The 26,424-nt window shown below is 42.9% G+C and overlaps 1 protein-coding gene across 1 annotated transcript in view; it reads right to left on the bottom strand.

Moving 5' to 3' along the window:
• Positions 1 to 26,424, bottom strand: part of DYNC2H1 (dynein cytoplasmic 2 heavy chain 1) — a 430,803-nt gene that overhangs the window by 166,980 nt on the left and 237,399 nt on the right. Inside the window, 1 exon segment of the mRNA XM_014517608.2 lies at positions 22,899 to 23,003. Coding sequence (XP_014373094.1) covers positions 22,899 to 23,003 — 105 coding nt within the window.

The raw sequence follows: 26,424 nt of genomic DNA, 5'->3' as shown, positions 1-26,424 counted from the left end.
CAGGAGGCATGGCGTTGCTGAAGCGCGGGCTCTTCAAGCAGCAGCTGGGGATGCAGCTGAGCCTGTGCTGGGTAGTGTAAAGGAGAATGCTGATGGAGAGGCAGGGGCTGCAGAGCTGGGAAGCACAAGCCCCAGATGCCAGGAGAAGAGACCGGGTGACTGCCTGAGGTCCTGGATGGGCAGGTTGGAGAGCTTAAGCCCCGGGAGTAGACGGGGGCAAGGGAGCCCCACTGGGAGCAGCAGCTCCCCAGGATGCCACAAGTAGATGGCAAGGCTCCGACCGGGAGCTCAGGCGCTGCGGCATGGGACAGCTCCAAGGGACCATGGGCACCCCTGGGGAACACTGCGGCAAGGGAGGTGTGCAGGATTACAGACCCCCAGGAGAGGGGAGCAAACAACACCGGCTGGTGGGACCAGGACAGCCCAGCCATAGGTCAGCCAGGCCTAAGGGAGGTTGTGCTGAGAGGGCTGAGGGGGGCTGGGCACAGAGTGGCCGCCCATGCCTACGCATACTAGGTTAGGAGGGACGGACGACTCCCCCCATGTGACCAAGGGTCCTGGGAGATGGAATCCCAGGAGCTCATCAGCAGACGCTGACCATTTTCAGTTAGATTCCTCAGTTACAATTAACCCCGGACAGGGCAGGTTTAGTTGCCTGAGAGCCAGCCCAAAGATGAGGGACAGATTCAGGAAGACTGGCAGCCAGGAAGGCCCAATCCTTAGAGGCGGGCGGTGTGGATGAGGCAGGATCATCCAGAGGAAGACCTGCAGTGAGCAGTGTCCACCAAGGCCGTGGGCATGGTAAGGGTGGGGTAAAGCAGAGGTTGGAGCCCCATGAAGAAACTCATGGTTGAGATCCCCTTGGGCCACCTACAGGGAACTGCCTACCAAGAAAAGATCAAAGGAACATCAAAGACGTGGCAGGAAAGTAGGAGAAGCATCTGAACCACCACGGTAGTGCTGAACCCGGATCTCACCCTGATGTCGCTGGGGAGCAAGGCACCAACCAAAAAGGGGCCTAAGCCCTCAACACCTACCAGCGACACTTCCCTTACCAAGCATTAGGTTCAGAGCCTTGCAACAGTCTATGCAGAGACCTTGGTCCTTCACAGCAGCCCCAGAAAGTCCTTGGGCTTCACAGCAGCCCCAGAAAGTTTCTGGGACACACCACAGGTCCACAGAATGCCTGGCAACAGCTCCTACCAAGTCCACAGGCCTCTCAGCAGCTCCACACAATACCCATGTTATTCATCAAAAGGAGCATAGCCCTAGGTTCACTGAGTTTAAGAAGTGCAAATTAAATGCTACAGACTGTAACTAAAGTTTCCACAATGCAGAGGGACTTTCTAGCTGGTCTAAAGTAAGCACTGGCACTTCTGTTGACTCTTCTGACTACAGTATAACCTGCCACCCTTTCCACTTTGGTTGTGCTGTTCTATACACAGGGGAATAGGGACATACTAGAAGAGGCATGACAGGGAAGGATATGAATCTGCAGGCATATTTTATATAGAAATGTTATGCCAGCAGTGTAAATTGTGCCAGCTGCAGACAGAACAGACTGCCCTCAGGCTTCTGGAGCTAGGTTAATATGGTAGCAAAGGTCTGTCCCTTGCAGCTAATATGCAAAAATATGTCCTCTTAAGGCACTGTACCTTCTTCCTCATCTCCATCCACAGTAACAGAACAGGACCCTGTTACAATGACATAATAAAAAGGAGCTGTTAAATGACATTAGCAGGCATTCTTTAAATTGTATATTATTTTGGGGAATACCAAATCTGCTTTCTCTACAACCTGTCAAGTCTGTGACTGATGCAAAGAAGAAAAAGAAAGTGAACTTTCCAATTTTGCATCCCTTTTGGAAAGGCTAATGGCAGTAATCCCAATTGGTTATAAATAGGCAACTACCTGAATAAAAGAAGGTAGCTCTTGTTGCCTCTCAGCAAATTTAAATATGCAGGCCTATACATTTAAGACTAAAAATATATTTATCCAAAGATTTTTCAACTATACAAGTTGAATTAAGAGACTTTATCTATAATTTGGTAAAGAAGAATTATAGTAAAAGGATGCAACAGCCTCTTACATAAACTTAGGGAAAGGGTGAATGGCTTAAAGCAGGGGTTCTTAAACTGTTGGGGGTCGCAAGCAACTTAAAAGGGGGTGTAAACTTCCCAGGGGGTATGCGTGGTGGTGCAGGGAAGCCGCGTGTGGCGGCGGTGGCAGCGTGGTGGATGGTGGTGGTGGCTACTGCGTGCGAGCTCCCCATCCCCCGCTGCCATCCAGCACTCACAGCTGTGGTATCACAAAGTTTGAGAACCCCTGGCTTAAAGGATGAAACATATGTAATTACTTAGCATAAAGAAAAAAAATCTTTGATAAGTGTCCATTACATCCAACGTACGAATTATTCATGATTTCTTCAGTGCATTTGTCATTTGGGTTTTCTGAAAATCAGCCAAAATGTTCATACAGTATAGAAAATGTATTGCTTTTCAAAGCAATCTGAACTAAGGGTACCATGCCAACTATCGTTCTATTCATACAATCTCAAAAAATGAAATATAGCAAAGAAACTCGAGAAGGAGCAGGCCTATCACCCATTTGACAGACACAGTAAAAGTGAAGGATAAACACTACCCAATAACAGCAAGATGAGACAATAAACAACTAGGCTCCTTGGCAAAGGACAATTAGAGGAAGGGAGAAGGCAAAGTTTATTTTGGAAGTCTAGATATTTTATGGGGATAGGCCAAAGTATATTGGAAGGGGGGAGAGAATTCATCATTTCAAATACAATATTGAACACTGGGATACATTTAGGTCTATTGGTATCTAAACAGAACTCCAAAGCTTTCAGGTTTGCTCATGTTTACATGCAGTTTAGTAGTGCTCAGACAAGGTTCTTTGTGCCCATAAGCTTGCAAAGAATATTTTTTCCAACTATTTAGTTGGCCTAATAAAAGATATCACATTTACCCAAAGAACCTTATCTGCCTATGTCCTTAGACCAACATGGTTACAACCAACACCTCCATTTAGCAATGTAAGTATTAAGGGGAATATTGTGAAGATTCTTAACTTATTAAAATACATTATGGGGCAAAAACTGTTGGATTGGGTGAAATTTTAAAATCTATTTGTGTGTCAGAAGTAAATCTTAAATAATGACCCAGTAACTCTATTTATTTTAAGGCCTTTAAATATAAATAAAAATAAATTCTACAAAATGCATGCAGAACTTTATGGCTTTAGCTCTTTTATGCCAGATGAACTTCAATGCTGACAAGTACAATGCTGACAAATACAATTGTATTTTTCCTGCATCCAGGAAAAATAACCTGAACTATACATACATAATGCTGGGTTCTGAACTCAGCACACAGAGACCTTGGAGTCATTGTAGATGGTTCTCTAGAACCGTCAGTTCAATGTGCAGCACCAATCAAAAAAAGCCAATACAATGTTGGGAACCATGAAGAAGAGAATAGAAATCACAGAAGCATGAAGAAGTTCCCTAATCACAGGCCCTGGTTCTCATGGGGGACTTCAATTACCCTGACATCTGCAGGGTTGTATTTTAAAGAAACCTTACAGAGGGTACAGGAATGAATGCACCTGATGAGCAGGAAGATTAGTAAGTCTGGCAGAAGACCAGGTTGGCTTAGCAGGGCACTCTTCAGTGATCTAAAACTCAAAAAGGAAGCTTACAAGAAATGAAATGCAGACAACAAATAGCTAGGGAGGAGTGTAAGAGTATTGTTCAGGCATGCAGGGATGAAATCAGGAAGGCCAAAATACAAATGGAGTTGCAACTAGCAAGGGACATAAAACGTAAGGAAAGGGGATGCTACAAGTCAGTGACAAGAGAAAAATCAGGGAGCATACAGGTCCCTTACTGAATGGGGGAGGCAAACTAGAGACAGATTATGCGAAAAAAGCTGAAGTACACAATTCCTTTTTCACTTCATTCTTCACAGGCAAGATCAGGACTCAGGCTACAGCACCTGGCCACATAGTTTGGGAAGAAGACAAGCAGCCAACAGTGGCAAAAGAACAGATTAGGGACTATTTAGAATATCTGGATGTGTATAAGTCCATAGGGCCAGACAGGATACGTCTGAAGGTGCTGAAGGAGTTAGCCAATGTGTTTGCAGAGCTGCTGGTCATTATCTTTGAAACCTTGGTCCTGGATGATTGGAAACGGGCAAATATAATGCCCATCTTTAAGAAAGGGAAGAAAAAGGATCCAGGGAACTTCAGTGCTACAGGAGGTGGTGGAGACAAATAGCACAGCCAGGTTCAAAAAGGGATTAGACAAATTCATGGTGACAGATCTATTAATAGCTGTTAAACAGAGTGATTGGAGACATCTTCTCGGGCATCTCTAAACCAATAATGGTGGTTGCTAGGAAGAGTAATGAATAGGGAATGGATCACTCTAGGTCTATCCAGCTCAATGCTGTCCCTCCAGCATCCACTTCTGTCACTGCCAGAGATGGGCCTATTTGTTGCTATAGAGGGATTGTAGGCCAGTGCCCACTAAGAAAAGTTACGAGCCTCCCTTAAAAAGGGAGGCAACTAGGAAAGTAACAATTAATTGCTTGGGACAACTAAAAAAATAACAGGGATAGGACAGGATATTGAGCTACAAGGACCACTGGTCTGACCCAATACAGCACTTCTTATGTACACTGTGGGTACATCTAAAGTTCATTAATGTGCCTTAGATACTGCTCATGTAGTTTAGTACTTACTTAATAAAGTACTAACTGAACCAGTAGGACTGGCACACAGTTATTTTGTGATGCTTACTGCACATTAGCCTAATAACACTGCCATTAGGCTACTAGCATGGTTTTTAACCACCACACTACTGCACAGTGTTATTAGGCTAATGTACAGTACGTGCCTTGTGTGGATGCGTCCAGTATGAAATAAATCAAACTACATGAATTTAAAATCTACATATTTAGTCACATAACTTTTCAGTCATTTGGCTGCCTAAGAATTTTCTGTATGCTATTTTCAAGTATATATTTTGTCATAAGGCATGAAAACTGTGGATTCCAGTGGTGCACATGCAGAGGACAAGATTGAATGATGTATATTCTGAGGAACATAGGTGATCCTGTACCAGCAAATTCCCAGCCATGCTAAAAATAAATACATAAATAATAAAAACACTTGCACCCTAAGTTGTCACTCCAACTCCTTGCTCTGTTGATTTATATTTATCAGTAACTCAGCCCCCCCGCCCCGCATCCCCCCCAAAACACTATTTTTACTCTTCTAGATTGATTATACCTAGCATTTCACCTTCTCTGTCCTAGTTCCAGGTTCAAAAGCGCTACTGTTGCCCTTTTGATATCCTTGCTATAGCTAAATGGTCCAGCCTAGCAGCATGACTTGGAAGTAATTACCCTAGATATTAAAATGGAATTTTAGCTCAGAGCCTAAAGTGACTCACCAGAGGAGTGCTGCATTCCATATGGAACTCTTTATACATTTAGCATTAAACAGACATTGACTAAAGTGCATAAGAGTCTCTGGAGCCAGGTTGAGAATCTAGGCATCCCCTATTTCCCCCTTTAAAGTAAGTGCCCTACTTACTGGGATACAGTCATACTTGTTCTTGGTCCTTCTACTCTTCTATTAGTGCCAATTAATTTTGAATTCTCTTGTGCACAGCAGGATATTTGATCTTGAGTTTTTTTCTGCACAATGAACAGCTTCAATAGGAAATTTAGCACGTGACCCAGCCAAGTCCACTATATAGCAACATAGCTAGGTCACTCTCCTGAATGGTGAGATATGGACTGACTTGTTTTTAAAAACTGGGACTTACAGGTACATAAATCCAGAAGAGGATTTTGGCCTGTGAATTCATTGGACATAGGTGTCTTTTCACAGTGTACAGTAAAGTATATAAACTCCTAAAGTGCCTCTCTTCAGCCCTTCCTATTGGCTATTTTAATTGGTTTTCCACTAAGAAGGCTGTCTGGTATTAATCCCGCTTGAAGGCACACAATCTTTCCTTACATGTTGTATATAAACTTCAGATCACTAACTGATGGCTGTGAATTGCACTCCAGGAAGCAAATGCCTAAAACTTATATATAATGAGGCTAGAAGTCCCTTTGTGGCTCTACTCTTTCTTTCTTTAGTTACTTGTCATAGGTACAGAATAGTCCCTCCCTGTCCTGTCCCCATTGATATCAATGGGAATTGTACAATCAACTTTAATGGGATCTGCATCAGGCTCAATAATTTGCACAACATCATTGAGAAGTTAGATAAACATCTCAGGTATTGACACATGGAAAACATTAATGTTCCCCACATTTTCAACACATCTGGTATTACCAAAGAAAGGTGCTTTTCAAAATATGCAACTTTTTCTTGCTGTCCTAAAACTGAAATATTACATCAATAAAGAGGCAGGAGGGAACCAACCCAACACCCATGTAATTAATCAAAAGGAGCACATTTGCAGGCTCACTGAGTACAAATGCAAATTAAATGCCACAGACTCTCACTAAGGTTTCCACAGTGCAAAGGGACTGTCCAGCTGGCATAAAGCAGGCACTGGTACTTTTGTTGACTCCTCTGACTACAATGTTACCTGCTACACTCTCCACTTTGGCTGTACCATCCTACATGCAGGGGATTAGGAACAGACTAGCATATAGAAGAGGCATGGCATGGGAAGAAAAGAAATCCACAGGCATATTCTGCCTAGGGACATCATGTCAGCAGTGTAAATTGTGCCAGTTGCAGACAGAACAGAATAAGATATCCACAGTCAACTTCCTCTCTCAACCCTCTGCAAAATTTAGGAAAAACATAATATAGGAAAAAAGATTTCAGGGTTATTTTAAACCTAGTGTTTCCTCAAAAGGAAAGTAAATATCTTTGGTATTTATATGTGATATCACTGTTCTCATGTATGTAATGCACAGCATCATGAAATATAATTTTGTGACAATTAAAATATCTTCTATTACTTATACTTTATAATAATATAGCCAAAAGCTCATTTGTGATTTGATTGGGTTTAAAGTTGATTGTGTAAAAAAGAGTTAGGAATATTTTGTGTTTATCCTAGGAAAGCCTTTTTTCTCTAGTGATTATACATAAACATGAGAGATGCAGTGGGAAGTTGCAGTGAAGAGCCCATAACTCTGCAGTATGCTGCATTGTACTGCAGCAAATCTTTCTCCTCTACATTACAAAATCTCAGGCTGCAACATAAGAACTTTTAACAGTTCTCTGTACATGAGAAGTGAACATACACTTTTGGAAACATTTAAACCATACTGAGGTATAAAATATTCTAAAATGTAATATGCATAGAAAGCCCATATGAACGAAACCATCATTTCTATTAATCTAAGCATTCTGACTCTTTCAAATGAGAGACAATTTTATAAAATAAAATTAGAATCCATTTTAAAGAATCACTTCAGTATTATTATTAACATTTCATAGTGCCCTAATTACCTCTTTAGAACAGCTCCAAAATGGTGGAGGGACATTTGTAAACACATACAAACACACATATACATATGCATATACACACACACACATATATCAATCTACAATTGATTGATTTTTTTCAAACAAATTTACTAAATACATCCTGATTTAATTAAGAGATCACAAAATATATCTCATTTAAGAAAAATGTCTTGCCAAAGTCTGTACAGTGACTTACTGATGAAAAGGCTAAAGGAGACTTATAGCTTGTGGTAAAGTAATGACCCAGTGTGGGGATGATTCTTGTTGTACAGCCAGTGTGGCTACAAGGGAGGTATGGAGGAGTGCCTGGTGGGGCACTCGGTCGCTGACCCCAAACTAGACTGCCTGCTACCAAGAGGGCTGAGGATGATGTGAGGAGTTAAGATGAAGCTGAGTGCACTAAGGACAATGACAGGCAGCCCAGCCCAGGGTTGGGGACCCAGAGGCCTGAGGGTGAGCCAAAGCAGCCCAGCCTAGGGTCAGGCATGCTGAAAGGCTGGGGGAACTAAACTAAGGCGAGGAGGACCAAGTCCATGGCAATGACATGGAAGCCATAGCAGGCTTAAGCCACCAGGGCTAAAGCCTGGTGGAAGGGGTATGGAAAGAGTACTAAGGCCAGGAGTACTAAGGCCAGGGACCCAGGGAAACAAGGACCGTGCCAGGGCCAAGGGCTTGGAAGGCCAACTGAAGTGTTTGATTGATGGGCCAGAGGGCCCAGTGGACAATTTAAACTAACATCTGCAAGGCATGGGCAAGACTATAGATGTCACAAATAGCCCATAAGGCAACTGGTGCCCTGAGGTGCGTAGAGAGCCAGGAGGGCTATAGTGTAGTGCCTATATTGTAGGCAAGATGAAACTAGACCAGGATCACTCTGGGGGCAGTCTCCCAAAGCCTTATACATAACATTGAAGCATGGCAAGGAAGAAAGGGAAGGTACCCCAAGGAGCTAGAGTGGGGACTGGTGTTGACAAGGGGTATCATGGACGTCGCTGCTGTCACATGCACATTATTAACCATGCACTACAAAATATAAATTGCCATTTATTGGTAGGAAGAGACTGTCCACAAAAAAAAAATTCAGGGAAATATTTTCAGTTGCACCAGTCTCTAGGCAAGTCAAATAAGGCAGCTCCTCTCAGAGCAATATGTAAATCAACTGTGGAAAGATGCATAGGCCTGTGGCACAATACTTTACACTCCATGAACACTCCACTGATGACCTCAATGTAGCTATCCTCAGGCAACAAACCTTTAAAAACCAACTTGAATGGGAAATTGCAGAACAAGAAAACACCCTACAGACTGCATTGTTGGTTCAGTATGATTAGGTACCTAGTGAATTCATGGAGGAACCGGGCTGCATGGCAGCTCCTTCAATCTTGCAGGTTCTCCTGTACACCCCCTACCCCTTATTGGCTGAGAGGCCCCAGTGGCCCTGCTGTTTGTTGCTGTGGCCAGCTGGGAGGAGAAAATGGCACAGTTTTCACCTCTTTGCCTATTAGGAGCGAGCAGTGGGTCCCCTCCACCAATTGGCAGGGAGGTGCGCATGGGGGAACCTGCAAGATTAAAGGAGCTGCTATACAGCCCACATTTCACCATGAATTTGATAGGTCCCTACGTATTATCTAAGCAGGGACTACAGATTCTTATCCAATTACCAAGATTGCCTTTTGTGACCCCTTTGTTACTATGGATTCTCCCATCGCTACCCTCTCCCCTCTTCCTCTGCCTTCCTGCCTCCATTCTTTGCACTGCACTGTGCATGAATTTTCACAGCATATGATGAAGTGAGCTGCTGCTCATGAAAGCTTATGCTGTATGCATGTGTAGATTAAATTTAATTAGTCTATAAGGTGCAAAGCTATCTTGCCTTCTGCTTGAATTCAGACTGAAACAGCTAATTGTAGACCACACTGTTCCTGCTCTTCTTTGGAAGAAAGGCAGACATGCTCAAAAATGGCAGCCTTCACACATGTGCTTAGTTTTACTCCAGCAACTGTTGAAAGCACACTTTTGTGGCAATATTCCTGAAAAAGTCCTGGAATTAAAGATGGAAATCCTAAAACTGGTAAGAAGTGATGTCTCACAGAAGCTATGTGCTTTGTTTAGATAGGTATGTAACGTCCAGATCTTTTTGTTATAATTATGTAAACTTTTGATATTTTCTACCTCTGTCTATCAAAGTATTAATACAGATGCATTAGCTTTTTTTAAAAAAAATAACTATTTAAAAGATAAAATCTATCACATATTAACTAGAATGAAAGAAACCTAGTCATTAGAATAGCCAACCAGTTTTTTTCAAATATTATATCAGTTTGCTTTGAAGTCTTTGAAGTCACCCTCTTCTCCCTGTTATCTGTCCATCCTTTCTGATGACTATCTCCTTCACTAGAAGTTGCGTTTGAATCTAAACAGCAGCCTGTCTTCTTGATTCTGCTTTTTAGAAGAAATATATTTGATGTTTCTACAACCAAAATTGTATATTAAAAATGGGTAGGTTTTGTAATCTTTTTTCAGATACCTAGTGTGTAAAAAGAGCCTTTGAAAACACCTTGAGCAAGAGGTGAACACAAAATCTCTCGTCTGACCCAGCATAAACTATAAATGGTTTAACAATTTTCTCCTAAAGTAACAAACAATTCAGAAAAAAAGAGAGTGCTATTTCAGCAAGTTATGCTAGTGTTAAAAATCTCTTACATTCTGTAGCTCAGACAATGATGTAACAACTATTTTACAGTTATTTTTAAAAGTTCAGATAGTAAAAAGAAATAATCTTTTTAATAAAGTGACGGAAAATAAATGATCCTGAATTTATATTATAATTATCACATATAAAACTAAAAATAACTTTTCTAAAGTCTGCTTATAAAAAATATTGTACTCACTTTCCTCTAGTAAGGAATAGATTTCTAGCAGAAGTCAATCGTTCTGGGAATATTAATGACATTTCAAAAAGTATAATTTATTTCAAATATACATGTTTTAAAAGATACAACGTTGACATCCAAAAAACTCCATCCAAAAAAGATACAACGTTGACATCCTCATATTAATTTTACAGATCAGGATAAAATAACACAAAGAGCTAAACCAAGTGCAATTTTGGGAGTATTAGCAAGAGTTTCCCCATCTCCAGAACAGGGGTGCACAACATCCAGTCCACGAGCCAAATGTAGCTCCTGCACCCTGGAATCCAGCCTGTGGGGCTCCCCACAGGTTGGGAAATTTGGCAGTGGGGAGTGTCGAGGATGGCTGCAATAGAGCCGTGGGCAGTGCCTGTCCAACATCTTCATAGAATCATATAAGTAGGGTCGAAAGGGACCTTGTAGATCTTCAAGTCCGACCCCCTACTTGGGCAGGAAGAAAACTGGGTTCAAATGACCCCAGCCAGGTAGGCATCAAGCCACTTTTTAAAGACCCCCAAGGTAGGAGCCAGCACCACTTCCCTAGGAAGTTGGTTCCAGATCCTAGCCGCCCTAACTGTGAAGTAGTTCTTACGGATGTCTAATCTAAACCTACTCTCCAACAACTTGTGGCCATTATTCCTTGTTATCCCAGGGGGCACTAGGGGAAACAAGGTCTGTGTGGGGGGGGGGGGGTGGGGATGCTAGGGGAAACAAGGTCTCCCTCAAACCCTTCTGGTCCCCCCTTAGTGAGTATATAGACGGTCACCAAGTCCCCTCCTCAGCCTTCTCTTGTGAAGGCTGAACAGGTTCAGGTCCCGTAGCCTCTCATTGTAGGGTCTATCCTGCGGTCCCCGGATCATCTTACTTCAGTGAGCCATTGGTGAACTGGCTAGCATCATCACTGCAAATCCCAATGTTACTCTCTCGCCTGTCATGTCTTGATGTATGTTTTTGTTAATGGGAATTGGATGTTGGATCCTACTGCACATAAAGGGTGGCAAGGGGGCCAGAAAACCCTCTTGGCTGAACAGGGAAATCCAGGAAAGCCTAGGGAAGAAAAAAGAGGAATACAGGCTGTGGAAGAAGGGGTTAGCCACCAAGTGGGAATATACTTATTTGGCTTGCGCTTGGAGGGAGTTAGTAAGAAAGGCCAAAGCAGCAGGGGAACTCAGGATGGCAACAAAAATTAAGGACAACAAAAAGTCCTTTTTTCAGGTACAAAGGGAGCAAAAAGAGGGCTCAGGGTAACACAGGGCCCCTATAGGACAGGGTAGGGCAGTTAGTGACAGAAAGGAGGGACAAAGCTGAGCTCAATGAGTTTTTTGCATCAGTATTCCTGAACACAGATAAAGACATTGCCAAACTGGACTACAGACAGGTACAGGGGGATACCGGCCCACCAACAGTTAGTGTCTGCCTAGTGAAGGGGCACTTGGAAGGGCTCAATGTGTTCAAGTCAGCAGGCTCAGATGATCTTCATCCAAGGGTGCTGAAGGAATTGGCCGGTGTCACAGCCGAACCACTGACAAAACTGTTGGAGTGCTCATGGTACTGTGGGCAGGTTCCAGGGAACTAGAAAAGGGCCAATGTGGTCTCTATTTTCAAAAAGGGGAAGGAGGATCCAGGTAACTATAGACTGGTTAGTTTCACCTCTATCCTTGGGAAAACCTTTGAAAAAATCATTAAGGAACACATTTGTGTATGTCCAGCAGGAAAAGTAATGCTGAAGGGCAACTATCATGGATTCATAGCAGGTAGAGCCTGCCTGACAAACCTTGTTTCTTTTTACGACCAGGTCACAAACTGCTTAGATGCAGAAGTCGAGGTGGATGCCACATACTTGGATTTAAAAAAAGTCTTTGATATGGTGTCACATCCCATTCTCATAAAACAACTGAGCAGCTGTGACTTAAATGATTACATGGTCAGATGGGTGGCAAATTGGCTAATGGGACACTGCCAGAGAGTGGTGGTGGATGGGTCGATATTGACCTGGAAGGATGTGGGCAGTGGTGTCCCCCAGGGCTCAGTTCTCGGGCCAGTACTGTTCAACACCTTCATCGGTGATTTGTACACTGTCCAAATTCATGGATGACACCAAATTATGACACTGGAGAGCTAGGAATGGATTCAGGTGGATTTGGACAAGCTGGAAAAGTGGGCAGAACAAAATAGGATGCAGTTTAATAAGGATAAGTACCTAGGGAGAAGGAATCACCAACACACATACAGACTGAGAGATGACTTCCTAAGCAGCACAGTGGCAGAAAGGGATCTCAGAGTTATAGTTGATTCAAAGATGAACATGAGTTGACAATGTGACGAAATGATCAGTAGAGCTAAACACACTCTATCATATATTAATAGACACATCACGAAAAGGTCTAGGCAGGTGATACTTCCCTTCTATGCAGCACTGATAAGGCTACAGCTGGAGTACTGTGTTCAGTTTTGGGCGCCGCACTTCAAGAGGGATGTGGATAATCTTGAAAGGGTCCAGAGGAGGGGCCACTCGTATGATTAGTGGGCTGCAGGATAGGTCCTATGAGGAGAGGTTGAGGGACTTGGATCTCTTCAGCCTCCGCAAGAGAAGGCTGACAAGGGATTTGGTGGCCATCTACAAATTTGTCAGTGCAGGGGGCAGCAAGGAATAGGAGATACTCTGTTTACCAAGGTGCCCCTTGGAGTAACTGGAAACAATGGCTACAAACTGTCAGAGAGCAGATTAAGACTAGACATTAGGAAGAAATTCTTTATGCTAAGGGTTACCAAAATCTGGAATGGGTTTCTAAATTAAGTGGTGCTCTCCCCTATCTTGGAGATCTTTAAGAAGAGACTGGACAAGCACCTGGCTGGAGTCACTTGACCCCAGCACTCTTTCCTGCCCAGGGCAGAGAAGTTGGACTTGATGATCTGCTGAGGTCGCTTCTGGCCTTGAAAATCTATGAAATCTATTAAATCTATGGGCTTAGTGACAGTTCTGCTAGGTCCTTCTGGAGAGCTTTCTTTGTGGGCCTCTGCCTCCCCTTATACCCTAGCCTTACAGCATCCCAGCAGATGCCCAATGGGCTCAGGATCCTGTAGCCTTTAAGTGACCAGCCACTCAATGATGGATTACTGAAAGAGCACCTAGGAGTGCACCTACAGTTATTCAGGTATCCTAAGGCCCTTGTAACTTAATAACTCATTGGGTCATATGTTTCTCAATCCAGATGAGTCTTCATCCAGTCCATGAGACAGGGACCCTGTGACAACTCATTCCAGGCCCCCTTGTTCAGCCCATCTCTGTTGATCCCCTTTAGGATATCATCACAAAAACATAGTCTAACAATCAAGCTGAGAGTCAATGCCTTACAGGCTCTCAGAGCAACTAAAGTCGTCCCATGCCCCACCCCTAACAGGAGTCCCTTAAGGCTACATCCACAAATCCAAAACAAAAAAAAAAGGAAAAGAAAGAAATGAAAAGAAACTCCCTGGCACCTGGATCATAGTCGACTAAGATGAGCCTTGAGGCTGCACCCAATTAATGGCCAGGAGGATCGTTTGATTCTTGCCCTGACCTTTCTACCCAGGGTCAAGACTGCTGGTATCCTCACTGGGGAGAAGCTTTTCTTCCAGCCACTTTCTCTGGCACCAAATGAAAGGACCACACAGTTCCCAACATAAGTAGACATCCGCAGAAGAAGAAAGAACAACTCAGGAAACCAAGGGGCAATGACCCCTGCAACTCACAGACCCTTCAGTGCAGGTTCCATCCCTTTAAGCTTTTCTAGGCTGTCCTGGAGCAGTGCCTTGCCTCGGTGCTTACTTGTACTCAATAGTGGTCCTCCAACCACTCTGGCCAGTGTGCCTGCCTCCCTTGTCTACTGCTGGGTGTGGGACGCTTTCTGCAGGGAAAGCCTCCAGTATCTTCTTCATCTGCCTGTCCCAGTCCTTCCCCAGCTGCTCCTCCCCAGGGCTGGAAGTACTACTTGGCATGTTCCCTCCACCAATCCGCAGGAAGCACACACTGTGGAAATGAGCAATGTGCCCCACATTCTGGCCAGGCTTCTCTCTGCTCCTGATGGGGTACATATTCCCTGTTCTAGTTTCTCAGGGCTTTTCTCCCACCCCGCTCTCTTCCTCTCACATGGAGCACTGGTAGTACTGCCACCCCTCCCCACTGCCAAAATACTGAGCTCTGTGGGGTAGGCCGGAGCTGGGCCATGACACCCCTTCCCTCTAGGCTACCAGGTCAGGGTCAGGCTTCACGTCCTTCTTCCAGCGGGACTTGGCCATGTCCCCTCTCCCATTCCTGTGGGGCTAGGTCACAACCCCTTCCTCCTGTGGAGCTGGGCCATGCCCCCTCTTCCTCCCTTCCCCAACCCCCACAGGGCTGGACCATGTCCCCTTCCCTCCACTTGGCCAGGCTGGGGCCAGACCCTGCCCCTTCCACCTGTGGGGCTGGCTCAGGGCTAGGTCATGGTCCCTCCCCCCCACCTCCATGGGGCCAGGTGGGGCTGACCCAAACCCCCTTCCACCACAGAGCTGGATTGGAGCCAGGCCATGTCCGTTTCCCATCCTGCCCCCCCCCCCCCCCATACCAGCCTGATGGAGCCTTACTGAATCCATTCCACAGATGGATTGGGCCCTTCCCATGAGGCCCGTCAGCCAAAAATGTTGAGCAACACTGCACCAGACTAAGCACTTTTCATCTACCTACTGAAGTCCTTTTACACAGTTTCATTCCATACAGCATGCCAACAATAATAAAATAACCTTTGAAAAATATGCACAAGTTCAGTCTTTGATAAACTGGAAAAATTGTCCAAAATCAATTGCGTGTAATTTAACAAGGATAAGTGCAAAGTCTTTCTTCTAGGACAAAAAAAAATTACATGCACATAATACAACCAGGAGAAGGACTGGCTAGGCTGAAATACTACAGGAAAGGATCTAGGAGTTAAAATAAACTGTAAACTGAATATGAGCTGAGCCAACAGTGTGCTCTTATTGCAAGAATAGCTAGTAGCATACTGGGTTGTAAGGGAAGTGATTCTGTTGACATGCACTGGTCCTTACCTAAAGTACTGTCTTCAGTTTGGGGCCCCACTTTTCAGGAAAGATGAGGAAAAAGTCTAACATAGAGCAACAAAAATTATACGAAGCTTGGGAAAAAGCCTTCTGGGAAGGCAGAAAGAACTAGGATTATTCAGTCTAGAGAAAATATGACTGAGGGGAGTTTTCATAATAGTTTTCAAATACCTGAGCAATGGTCTTAAATGGCAGCAGGGGGAAATTTAGGCTGGATATTAGGAAGAGTTTTCTCACTATGAGAAAGTTAAGTATTGGAACAGACTACCAAGAGAGGCTGTGGAATAATCTCCATCTTTGGATGTTTTTATAACCAGGTTAGACAGACACTTGGCTGCAATGTTTCAGTCAAAAACAATCCTGCCTTGAGCAGGAGGTTAGACTACATAACCTCCTGAATTCCCTTCCAAACTTACCACTCTATGATTAAACACATCCCCATGTCTCTAGATTTTAAGACCAGGGAGGACTAGGTTAACGCCCTACAAAATAAAGGCCATTGAGCATAAAGTAATTCCTGCATAAATCCTAAGTCTAGAATAGATCTCAAGAATCATCTATCCAAGTCCTTGCACAAAGGCATGTGATTCCTGAGCCATCCTAAAGACAGTCTCTTCTCAGAAATCTTCTGAAATGAGAGTCTGCAATAACTTTTGGCAGTTTGTTTCACTGCCCCTCACTTCGGAAAATAAAGAAGTTTTTTTCCTAAGATTTGATCTAAATGTACTTTGCTATAGTTTATACCCACTGCTCTGTATCCTACCCTCCATGGCAGTGATAGCAATATTTCCCTATTTTCTTTATGGCAGCCTTTAAAATATTTGAAAACTGTTATCATGCCCCTTTATTTTCCTTTTCACTAAACTAAATACACATAATTCCTTCAACCTTTCTTCATGCAGCTTGCTTTCCAACCCCTCTATTATCCTTTCAGCTATCACTTCACATTAAATCTATAACTTCTAGTAGAGCTAAAGCATATCCTTCATAAATATCCAAACATGATTTAAAGACTTCAAGGTACAGAGAATTCACATCCTGAGACAAAAATGTCATGGTTACTTGCTCTCATTGTTGAAAATGGGCCTTACCTCTATTCTGAATTTTTTAGCTTCATCATCCAGCTATCAGAACGTGTTATTTCCTCCACTACCAGAAAACTTCTTCCCATCTTTCAGTACAAACAGTGATCATGTCACCTCTTAAGCTTTTTTTGGATAAACTGCAATGAGTTTCCTTAGTCTCTGTCACAAAGACATCTCAAAATGAAGAATATTTGGGGGCATGTGTGGAATATCATGCATAGGTTTCCTGAATTACATTTAATAATAAAATAGGCAGTTTCTGCTTATTAAAGCTAATGGTAAGCTATGTTTAGGTTTGCTACATAGTGTGTAGTCTCTCTTGGTAACTATGGTTTGTATGGACTATGTTATTTGCTGCAAATGTGTTTTTATAGTGTGACCATTAAGTTAAGTAGTACTCTCTGAACAATGAGAGTCAGAGTTACGAACGAATCAAAGCCTAGATAGCCAAGAAGAGCAATCCTTGAGAATTCGCATCTGGAATGACATATTAAGAATGAAAATGAGCTCAGGCACATGGACCACAAACCTCCCATTAATTTACATTTTCCATGCTAACATCTAGAAACAGTTGAATCAGAGACTTGTATATTTCACAATGAGGTGAACAAATGAAAGATTATGACTCACTTGTGTACCTGATAACCAAGGATACGGGAATAGCAATCTTTATGTCTGATATCTCATAGTTATAATTCAACCAAGGATCACAGCCGACCTATTGATTGGATACCAACCAGTGAAAGTAGGTTATATGCTTAATATTCACATACTTCCTGAGAATTCAATGGAAGAATGCAAACAGCCAGACAAAACAGAATACTTAAGATGTCCCATTACAAATGTTGTCTAAAGATACCTAGAACATTGAGGTGACTTAGCCCCCTGCTGGCTTACCTGTGCACTGCAGGTTGGTAAGTTGCTGCTAGGAAACTGACATGGAAAGTTGCATTTTGACAGTAAAAATGCAGGGGTAGGATCATACATACATTTTCTGTTTTATTTCATATCTGTTTGCCTCAACATTTTGTCTTTGTTCTTATTATTTCTCAGGTTTTATATAAAACCTTTTGGCTCTTATTTTATCTTACTCATTGCCAGTGGTAAGTGTCGTCCAAAAATATTTGACCAAACAGGTGGGTTTATCCTCTGGGTGAGAAGACCTATCATTTCTAAGTATGAGCTAGATAAAAATTGTGATTCTTTATCTGGCAAAATCTCTTCTGCTAAGAGGGATAAAGCCTGAGCAAAACAAATGGAATTGAGGCACCTAGACCAAAAGTTAGCCCCTGGAACATCTCAAATTGTTTTTAATAGTCAAACAACAGATGGCAAAAAGAAAGTTGGGACTTAAAGATACCCCTGAAGGTGGGAGTGCATTCTAGAGTGCATCACAGTCATCTACTCTAAGGCAGATTTTCCAGAACTCTTATCATTCATGTAGCGCTTTTCTGAATCCTTTCAAATTTGTCAGTTCCCTTGTTAAATTGTTTGGGTGTCACTTGTTAAATTGACACCCAAACTGGTCACAATATTTCAGAAGTAGTTTTACTAATTCCATATATGTATCATCTTACAGATACCTTATTTCTCTGCTAATTATGCCAAAGAACCAACTTGGTTTTACTGGCACTAACACTACACTGGGAAACTACATTTAACGTTCTTTTCCCCTCTCTGATGTTAAGTCCTTTTTCATATCACTGGTTTTGATTACTTTTGAACTTATGTTCTAAGTTCCTAGATAAACCATACTGCACTTAGCTGTATCGAAACACAGTTATTACAAGTAAGATGGTATTTCACAGGGATTAACTGAGAACAGGGTGCCAGTGTACTTTGCACAGTGCACAGGAGACAGACACTGAACTGAGCCCAACTTACCTGCCCAGCCAATTCATCATTTATCTTTCTACCAATTTTTGTACCATCCACCATTGTTACCAACAATAATCACAAAGACTAATGCTAATTATCGATTAAATCATACATATACTCTGTGGGCATGTGTTGTTGAAGGTTTAGAGTGTTTTGTCATTTCAATGTGTAACTTGTCATCCAGATTTGTTGAAACTATTACAAAAAGCAATGAAAATACAAACTAAGGGATAAAGATTGCTCCTAATGATTTTGTTGACACTGCTGAACAGATTCCACTTGCAAGTTGAAACAAACTTGGTCTTTGAGATGAAGGTTAGCAGAAATTACAAACAACAAATCTGAATGAACACAAGGAGGGTTAATTCATTAATTAATTTCTCCCTGCATACCAGCACTTCTTCCTTTCCATCCAGCTACTTGGACCCATCATTAAAGCTCAACTCAGCTAGAAATACAAATACACAATCACTGCAGCAAACTGGTCCAACAAACCACAACATGGTGCTAATTATCATCCACATGCTATAATATTCTATACCTACTCTAGATTCCCTGGAAAAAAGGAGTTATCCTGGAAAACCTGCTAGCCCTGATGGGAATTACAGGTTCATTAACAATATCTTATTGTCAACTGTCACAAGCAGATGATAAATCTGATAAAATGGGTGGGGGTTTTCTGCACCTGCCATAATGGTCACCTACCAATTTTTCTACAAATACACATCTTGTAAATTTGGGTGCTTACATGATTTACTTGAAGTGTGAGCGAGTTCAGAGTGACCTAGACAAATTGGAGGATTGGGCCAAAAGAAATCTCCTGAGGTTCAACAAGGTCAAGTGCAAAATCCTGCACTTAGGACAGAAAAATCCCATGCACCGCTGCAGCCTGGGGACTGACTGGCTAAGCAGCAGCTTTGCAGTAAAGGACCCGGGGGGTTACAGTGGACCTGGGGGTCACAATAAGCTGGCTATGAGTCAGAAGTGTACCCTTGTTGCCAAGAAGGGTAATGGTATACTAGGCTGCATTAGTAGGAGTGTTGCCAGCAGATCAAGGGAAGTAATTATACCATTCTATTCAGCACTGGTGAGGCCACATCTAGAGAACTGTGTCCAGTTTTGCGGCTAAGGGAACTGGGTTTATTTAGTTTGGAGAAGACTGAGGGGGGATTTGATAGAAGCCTTTAACTACCTGAAGGGTGGTTCTAAGGAGGATGGAGCTACACTGTTCTCAGTGGTGACAGATGACAGAACAAGGTGCAATGGTCTTAAGTAGTAGCAAGGGAGGTTTAGGTTGGATAATAGGAAAAACTCTGTCATTAGGAGAGTGGTGAAGCACTGGAACAAGTTACCCAGAGGTGTGGTGGAATCTCCATCCTTGGAGGTTTTAAAGGCCTGGCTTGACAGCCCTGGCTCGAATGATCTATTTGGGGATGGTTCTGCTTTGAGGAGAAGGTTGGACTAGATGACCTTCTGAGGTCCCTTTCAACCCTCATTTTCTATGATTCTATGAAGTCACTGTGCACAGTCTAGAAGGCCAGCTACCTGTGGCACCTGACTGCTGAACTGGATGCTATAGCCTTGGCTGAAAATCTCACAGATCTTGCAAATTTTCAAAACAAGTTGTGATCACAGACATTCTGAGAATGGCTTAGAAAAATCTCTAAATCCCCCCTTGCAACAGCCCCCACTCCTCTGTCAATTGTATTTTGAGAAAAAGACCCTTGTGTATAAAACAGAAATTTCCGTTGATATTACTGGCATATGCTTTTTGGTATCTGTCATGATATTCTTTCGCTCTTGCATCTTAGAGTAGCTACATGCTTGCCTGTTTATATGCTTTCTCTTGTCATAGTATTTGCATTCATCCCTCACTACATCTTCAAAAGAACAAACAACAGAATATCTGTCTCAGGCCTGTATTTTCCTGGCAGGCATTTGCCCATGAGCTTCTTATCTATTATACCATCTATTTAGATCTGTATGGTAAAAACCATTTTCTTAGTGTCAAATCTGGAAAGAGAAGAAAAACAAAAGAACAAAAACCAAAAAAATGCTGGTTTTCAGTCTTGTCATGCTTACAGAGAAAACTCTCCCTCATCTCAGTATAGGACAGGGGTTGGCAACATTTTTGGCCAGAGTGAGAAAAACACCACAATCTCGAATTATGCCAGAGGCAGATGGTGGGAGAACCACGAGGGACCCGATCCATGTTGCTGGCGGTGGATGCATGTGCATCTCTAGGATGGTGGAGGAAGGGCCAGGGCTGCACTGCCTGGGGCCCTTCCTTGCCATGCATCCCAAGGCGTGCATGCAACTACCACCGGCCACAGAGCCCGGGCTGCTTGCAGGAGGCAGTGGACAGGCAGGGGGACAGCTGAGCCAGGGTAAGCAGGACAAAGACCGAGAGCCACACAGGCCTTGGGAGAAATAGGCCTGAGAATGGGCAGGTGAAGCCATAAGCCTGGGGAGGCAGGCCTTGGTAAAGAGAGGCCTGGGTGGCAAGGTAGGGGCCTGAGAAAAGGGCCAAATGGGAAAGCCAGTCCAGAGGGACAAGAGGCCCAGTGGGGGGACCAAGAATGGAATCAGAGGGTCCAGGAGCCCGGAGGCGGCGGGGAGAGGGAAGGGCTGAAAGCAGGACTAGGGGGTCCAGGTGTCCAGTGGGAGTGGGGCGTGGGGGGGGGGGGGGGGGGGGGTCGAGAGTGGGACCAGAGGGTCCAGGGGCCCAGAGAAGGGCCTGAGTGTAGGACCAGATGGTCCAGGAGCCCAACAAGGGGATTGAGAATGTTGAATAAGTACCACTGAGTGATAACACTGCAAGGCTTGGGGATGGTCTAGGGGCAGATGGAGCCATGCAATTAGGCCTTAAGGCAATGACCATGGGCACCTGGTGGTCATGAGAAGGATATCAGGTTTGGGAAACCCTGGGACACCTCCCTTATCTGAAGAGAGATACAGTAAGGTACGGCAAGTGAATGAAGGGGTGACTGTCCAACGAGAGCAAAGTGGATAAGGGCTAAGCGGACTCCAGGGGCTTTATGGCCACCCTTGGAGAGAACACCATTACACTTACTCACATGGAGAACACTACTTAGGATTTACCCCAGTGTTTAAGGAATAGCTCTTTTATTGTCTAAGCAGGGGTACAGGAATCTTGGACAGCAAATGCTGCTCCAGCAGAATTGGGTGGCTGAAATTAGTGGAAGATTCAAAAGAGACCGAGACTGGCCAGAAAGAAGAAATATTATAAATTACTTGCTATTGCCCACAACTTTAATAAAAGTAAAGTTGGCAAACGAAATGGCAGAAAGCAAAGCAAATTACCAATAGGCAGAAGTGTTAGTGGCAAACTATGGTGTGGTCAGAACTGGGCATGCTGAACTGCTGCTTCTAAAATAGCCAAAAGATAGGTAATAAGCTATACCTCCCAGAATTGTGTCAGGGCCCCTCTCCCCACACAGGTAAAGGCACAATGGAATCTTATGTGTGATCCACACAATCATGCCTTCTGCCATGCCACATCATGGCTGATATGATCTCCCAGCCTGAGGGGTGCATGAAACCCAGCTGGGTCCTGGTACCAGGAGACATAGTGCTAAGACCCAGCATCTGCAGCTGCTAGGGCTAAGTCCCCTTAGTTGCAGGACTCCCAGCCCCAGCTAGACATGGTGCACCAATGCAGTTGGGAACCTCATCAGCTGAGGGGGCTCCCAGCCATAAGTGAGACTCTACTACATGTGCAAACTAAAGCTTGATAGCAACCAGCTATAAAGTTAAAACACATTTTTAAGGTCTTACTTTATAGCTCGATGGAGCTTTTTATGGCATGATAGGTACTCTGCACATGTAGCTATTCTCAACGCAGTTGTGCAATTAACCAGTTAATTGCACAACACGTGTAATGTATAGAGGGGGCCTAGAATAGCTGGAAAGTAGGGAACAGACTGTACACCTCATATAATTGTGGGAAATATAGACTACAGAAAACCTGAAACATTAGATGTCCATCACCAGATGTTACTTGCTCTCAGCAAATGGCATGTTTACAATAATGGAAATATAAGGAAATGATTCAATTTTTAATAAATCAAAAAAAATTCCCACAGCACAACAAACTTGGAAACATAAGATGTTGGAAGAGTACTTGCAATAACTCAGAGTAACATTTATATCATTGATAAAAAACAACTAATTACAGAGATGCTTTTGTAATTTCTTCTTCCATTCAGAAATTCTAGCAGACATTACACAGAAACATTCAATATTTGACAGGAAAGAGGAACTGAATATGTGCCAATCTTGCCTAATTTTATTTTTTAAACCATATTTATGAATAGATATGTGGTCTCTGTTGGTAAGTACTAAGATTTCTTAGCTACCAAGCACTGTAGCATTTAAAAAAAACAAATCAAACAAAACACCTTACCTGGGAACTGATCATGCGTTGAGATGAGCGTGCAATATTGGCAGGCAGGCCAAAAAAATCAGGTTTATCATCTTCTGGAAGGCTTTCAATAGTATCACGGTAATCCTACATAAAAAGGAGGATACAGGCAATTGTAGAATTTCTCTGTACAATCACAGCTTGTGAAAGTAACAGTCTATGCTGAAAGGAATTCTAGCATTCCATTTTTCAAATCTGAATTCTGATCTGGTAGTATTTAAAACCACTTTAATAGCAGCATTTTGTGGACATCTAAAACTGGCATTAATTATGGAACAATGACTCAAGGATGTGAAGATGTGACATTTTATTGTCAAGTTTATAAGGAAACACTGTGGTGAAGTAAAAAAGAAATCTCTAATTATTTCAATATACAGTAGACAAACAGCAGGTTTAGCCTGATAGATTCCCTAAGTTCAGGAAAAACATTCACTTCGACCTAAACAATAAGTATAATTATTCCACTATACAGCCTCTTATTGTAGAGTAATTACTACACTTCAACTGAAAAGTGTAGAAGTTAGGTTAACATTAATAGTCATATAGGATAGTAATGTTGATAGTAACATGACATAAAACGTTTTCACTATTTGGAATTAGAAAGCATGAGTCACTTTTTTCTGCATAGGTGCAATCCACTGAACACTACTAGCTTCCAATTACATTTAAATATTTGTAATCAAAATATATCATTAAAAGAGACAACCACATGGTGGTGTGGGGGGCAGAGAGCTGTGTGCGTAGCTAGGATTAGAGGTATTAGAAGCATTCTTCTGATCCAAGACATAAGAAGTATGGGTGCACTGACAGAGATTTTGGGGGCCGATACCAATAGCCAGTATTTAAGGAGGCATATTGGCCAATATCGCTCTGATTTCTGATACAGCTGAGTGCAACTGGTAAGTCTGTTGTGGGGGAACGGGAAGGGGAAGAGAAAGGGCATGGGGAGGGGACAGATCAACACCCCCCACAGTGAGAGAGGGAGGGGGTATGGGCAGGTCTGCCCAGCTGATATCAGACTGATGTATCGATGCACCTCTAATAGGAAGTCATAGTGGATTGGGACAGAAGGAACATCATAATGTAGGATGCCCTTTATTGCTGCCCTAAAAGCACACATACTAAATGTGTAGAGGCCTGACTTCATCTGATAGTCAAGAGACTGCATGCACTTAAAATCTGATCCTCCAGTCACTCAATGGAATTACTCATGTAAAGATAAGTATGTGTGTGACCTTTTGCAGGATTAGTTTCTTAGAGCCATGGTTCACTGACAGGCCTAATATTAAAGCCTTCCAGTGAAAGGTATGTATTGAAATATACACTATGTGTTTGTATTATTTCTAGAAACATGGCCTCAGAATGTGAGGACCTTGTCATCAGACTATTTACAGAAAAATTTTACTCACGTATGCATTCTACCAAATGTATGAAGCGTGCTTAGCATTACATCATTGAGGCAGTGAGAAGTACAAAGACATGAATTGGGAGTGTTGAAAAGAAGACAGATCTAATCTATTTGATGAAATGACACACAAATCAGAGGGCAATTTCTGTTCTGCTCTTCCATACATGAAATCGAAATCCTGTTGTAACACTGTACGATCACTTCCACAGTAACAAGGTGTCATGGAAATGTGTGGTATGTGTGCATATGAGAGAGACTACACAGTGTTACAAATGGCATTTTGATCTACATCTGGGGTGTGCTTGTGTGTATGTATATACACACAGACATATTTTTATATATTTCAGGTGCATAATGGTACATTGGCAGCAGATGACTTAAACTGGCATAGCCCCATTTAAACTGAGTGCAATGATTTACACTAAACTGAATATCTGGTCCTAAGTCCTGATTCACTGCAGACATTCCTAAATATTTTTAAGAGCAGACAATAAATACACACATCTATGGAAACCATTTTTCCCAAATTCAGTGGTGTTACACCTAATTTGAATGGTCTCTATTAGAAGATAATCAGGTCCACCAAATTTGTTTCTAGACAAAATATTTCAAAGTTCCCATGTGCCAGTAATTTAAGTCAGAATTTTCTCAAATTATAAAAGTCATTAACACTGAAATCCAGAGATTCAGATGCCTAAAACAAGGTTTAGGTAGATTTTAAATTCCTGGGAATCCCTTGCCCAGCAACTACCTAACTATGGAAGCTAATGAACTCATTCAGTGCCTCCACTTTAGAGGACCATGTCCCCTAGATGCCTAAATTTAAGGTTTCATCCATGTACAAAGGCACCCATTCTGAAGAGATAGGCAGATAACTCCTGCCTAAGCTCTGCTGAGATCCAAAGTTGAGCTGGAGAGGGCCCCTAAATTCTCCCCAACTCCCTGAAGAAGTCAAAGTCAGATCTGATCAGAACATGCCTAGCTTTGTTAGAAGAGAAAAGGCTGAAGAACTCAACGCCTTTTTCACTTCAATCTTCACAGGCAAGGTCAGCTCCCAGATTACTGCACCTAGCAAAACAGTTTGGGTAGTAGTAAGCAGCCCTCAGTGGCAAAAGAACAGATTAAGGACCATTTAGAGAAGTTGGACATGTACAAGTCCATGGGGCTTAACACGATGCACCCAAGGGTGCTGAGGGAATTGGCAAATGTGACTGTAGAGTCACTGGCCATTATCTTTGAAAACTCATGGCAACTGGGAGAGGTCCCAGATGATTGGAAAAGGGCAAAGAGTACCCAGCTTTAAGAAAGGGAAGAAGGAGGATTCAGGGAACTACAGACCAGTAAGCTTCACCTCAGTCCCCAGAAAAATCATGAAGCAGGTCCTCAAGGAATTCATTTCTAAGCACTTGGAGAAGAAGGTGATTAGGAACCGTCAGCATGGATTCACCAAGGGCAAGTTATGCCTGAACAACCTGATTGCTTTCTATGACGACATGACCGGCTCTGTGGATGCAGGAAGAGTATTGGACATGATATATCTTATCTTTAGCAAGGCTTTTGATATAGTCTTCCAAAACATTCTTGCAAACAAGCTAAGGAAGTATGGGTTGGAAGAATGGGCTATAAGGTGGATAGAAAACTGGCTGGATCGTCAGGCTCAGAGTCTAGTAATCAATGGTTCAACGTCTAGCTGGCAGACAGTATCAAGTGGAGTGCCCCAGGGGTTGGCCCTGGGGCCGGTTTTGTTTAGTATCTTCAACAAGAACCTGGAAGATGGGATGGTGTGCACCCTCAGCAAGGTTTGCAGGTGACACCAAGCTGGGGGGAACAGTACATACACTGGAGGATTCAGGGAAACCTCAACAAATTGAAGGACTGAATCAAAAGAAGATCCAGGCTGATCCAGCCTGATCCAGGCTGACCTGGACAGACTCAGCAAGTGGGTGGATGAGAATCTGATGGTGTTCAACGCCGATAATTGCAAGGTTCTCCACCTCGGGAAGAAAAACCAGCAGCATCCTTATAGGCTCAGCAGTGCTATGCTGGCTAGCACTATGGAAGAAAGAGACTTGGGGGTCATCATTGACCACAAGATGAACA

This window comes from Alligator sinensis, unplaced genomic scaffold (assembly GCF_000455745.1).
Source record: "Alligator sinensis unplaced genomic scaffold, ASM45574v1 scaffold802_1, whole genome shotgun sequence".
In the NCBI taxonomy this organism is placed as follows: Eukaryota; Metazoa; Chordata; order Crocodylia; family Alligatoridae; genus Alligator; species Alligator sinensis.
Note: the sequence above shows the minus strand (reverse complement) of the source record. Positions and strands in the feature narration are given on the sequence as shown.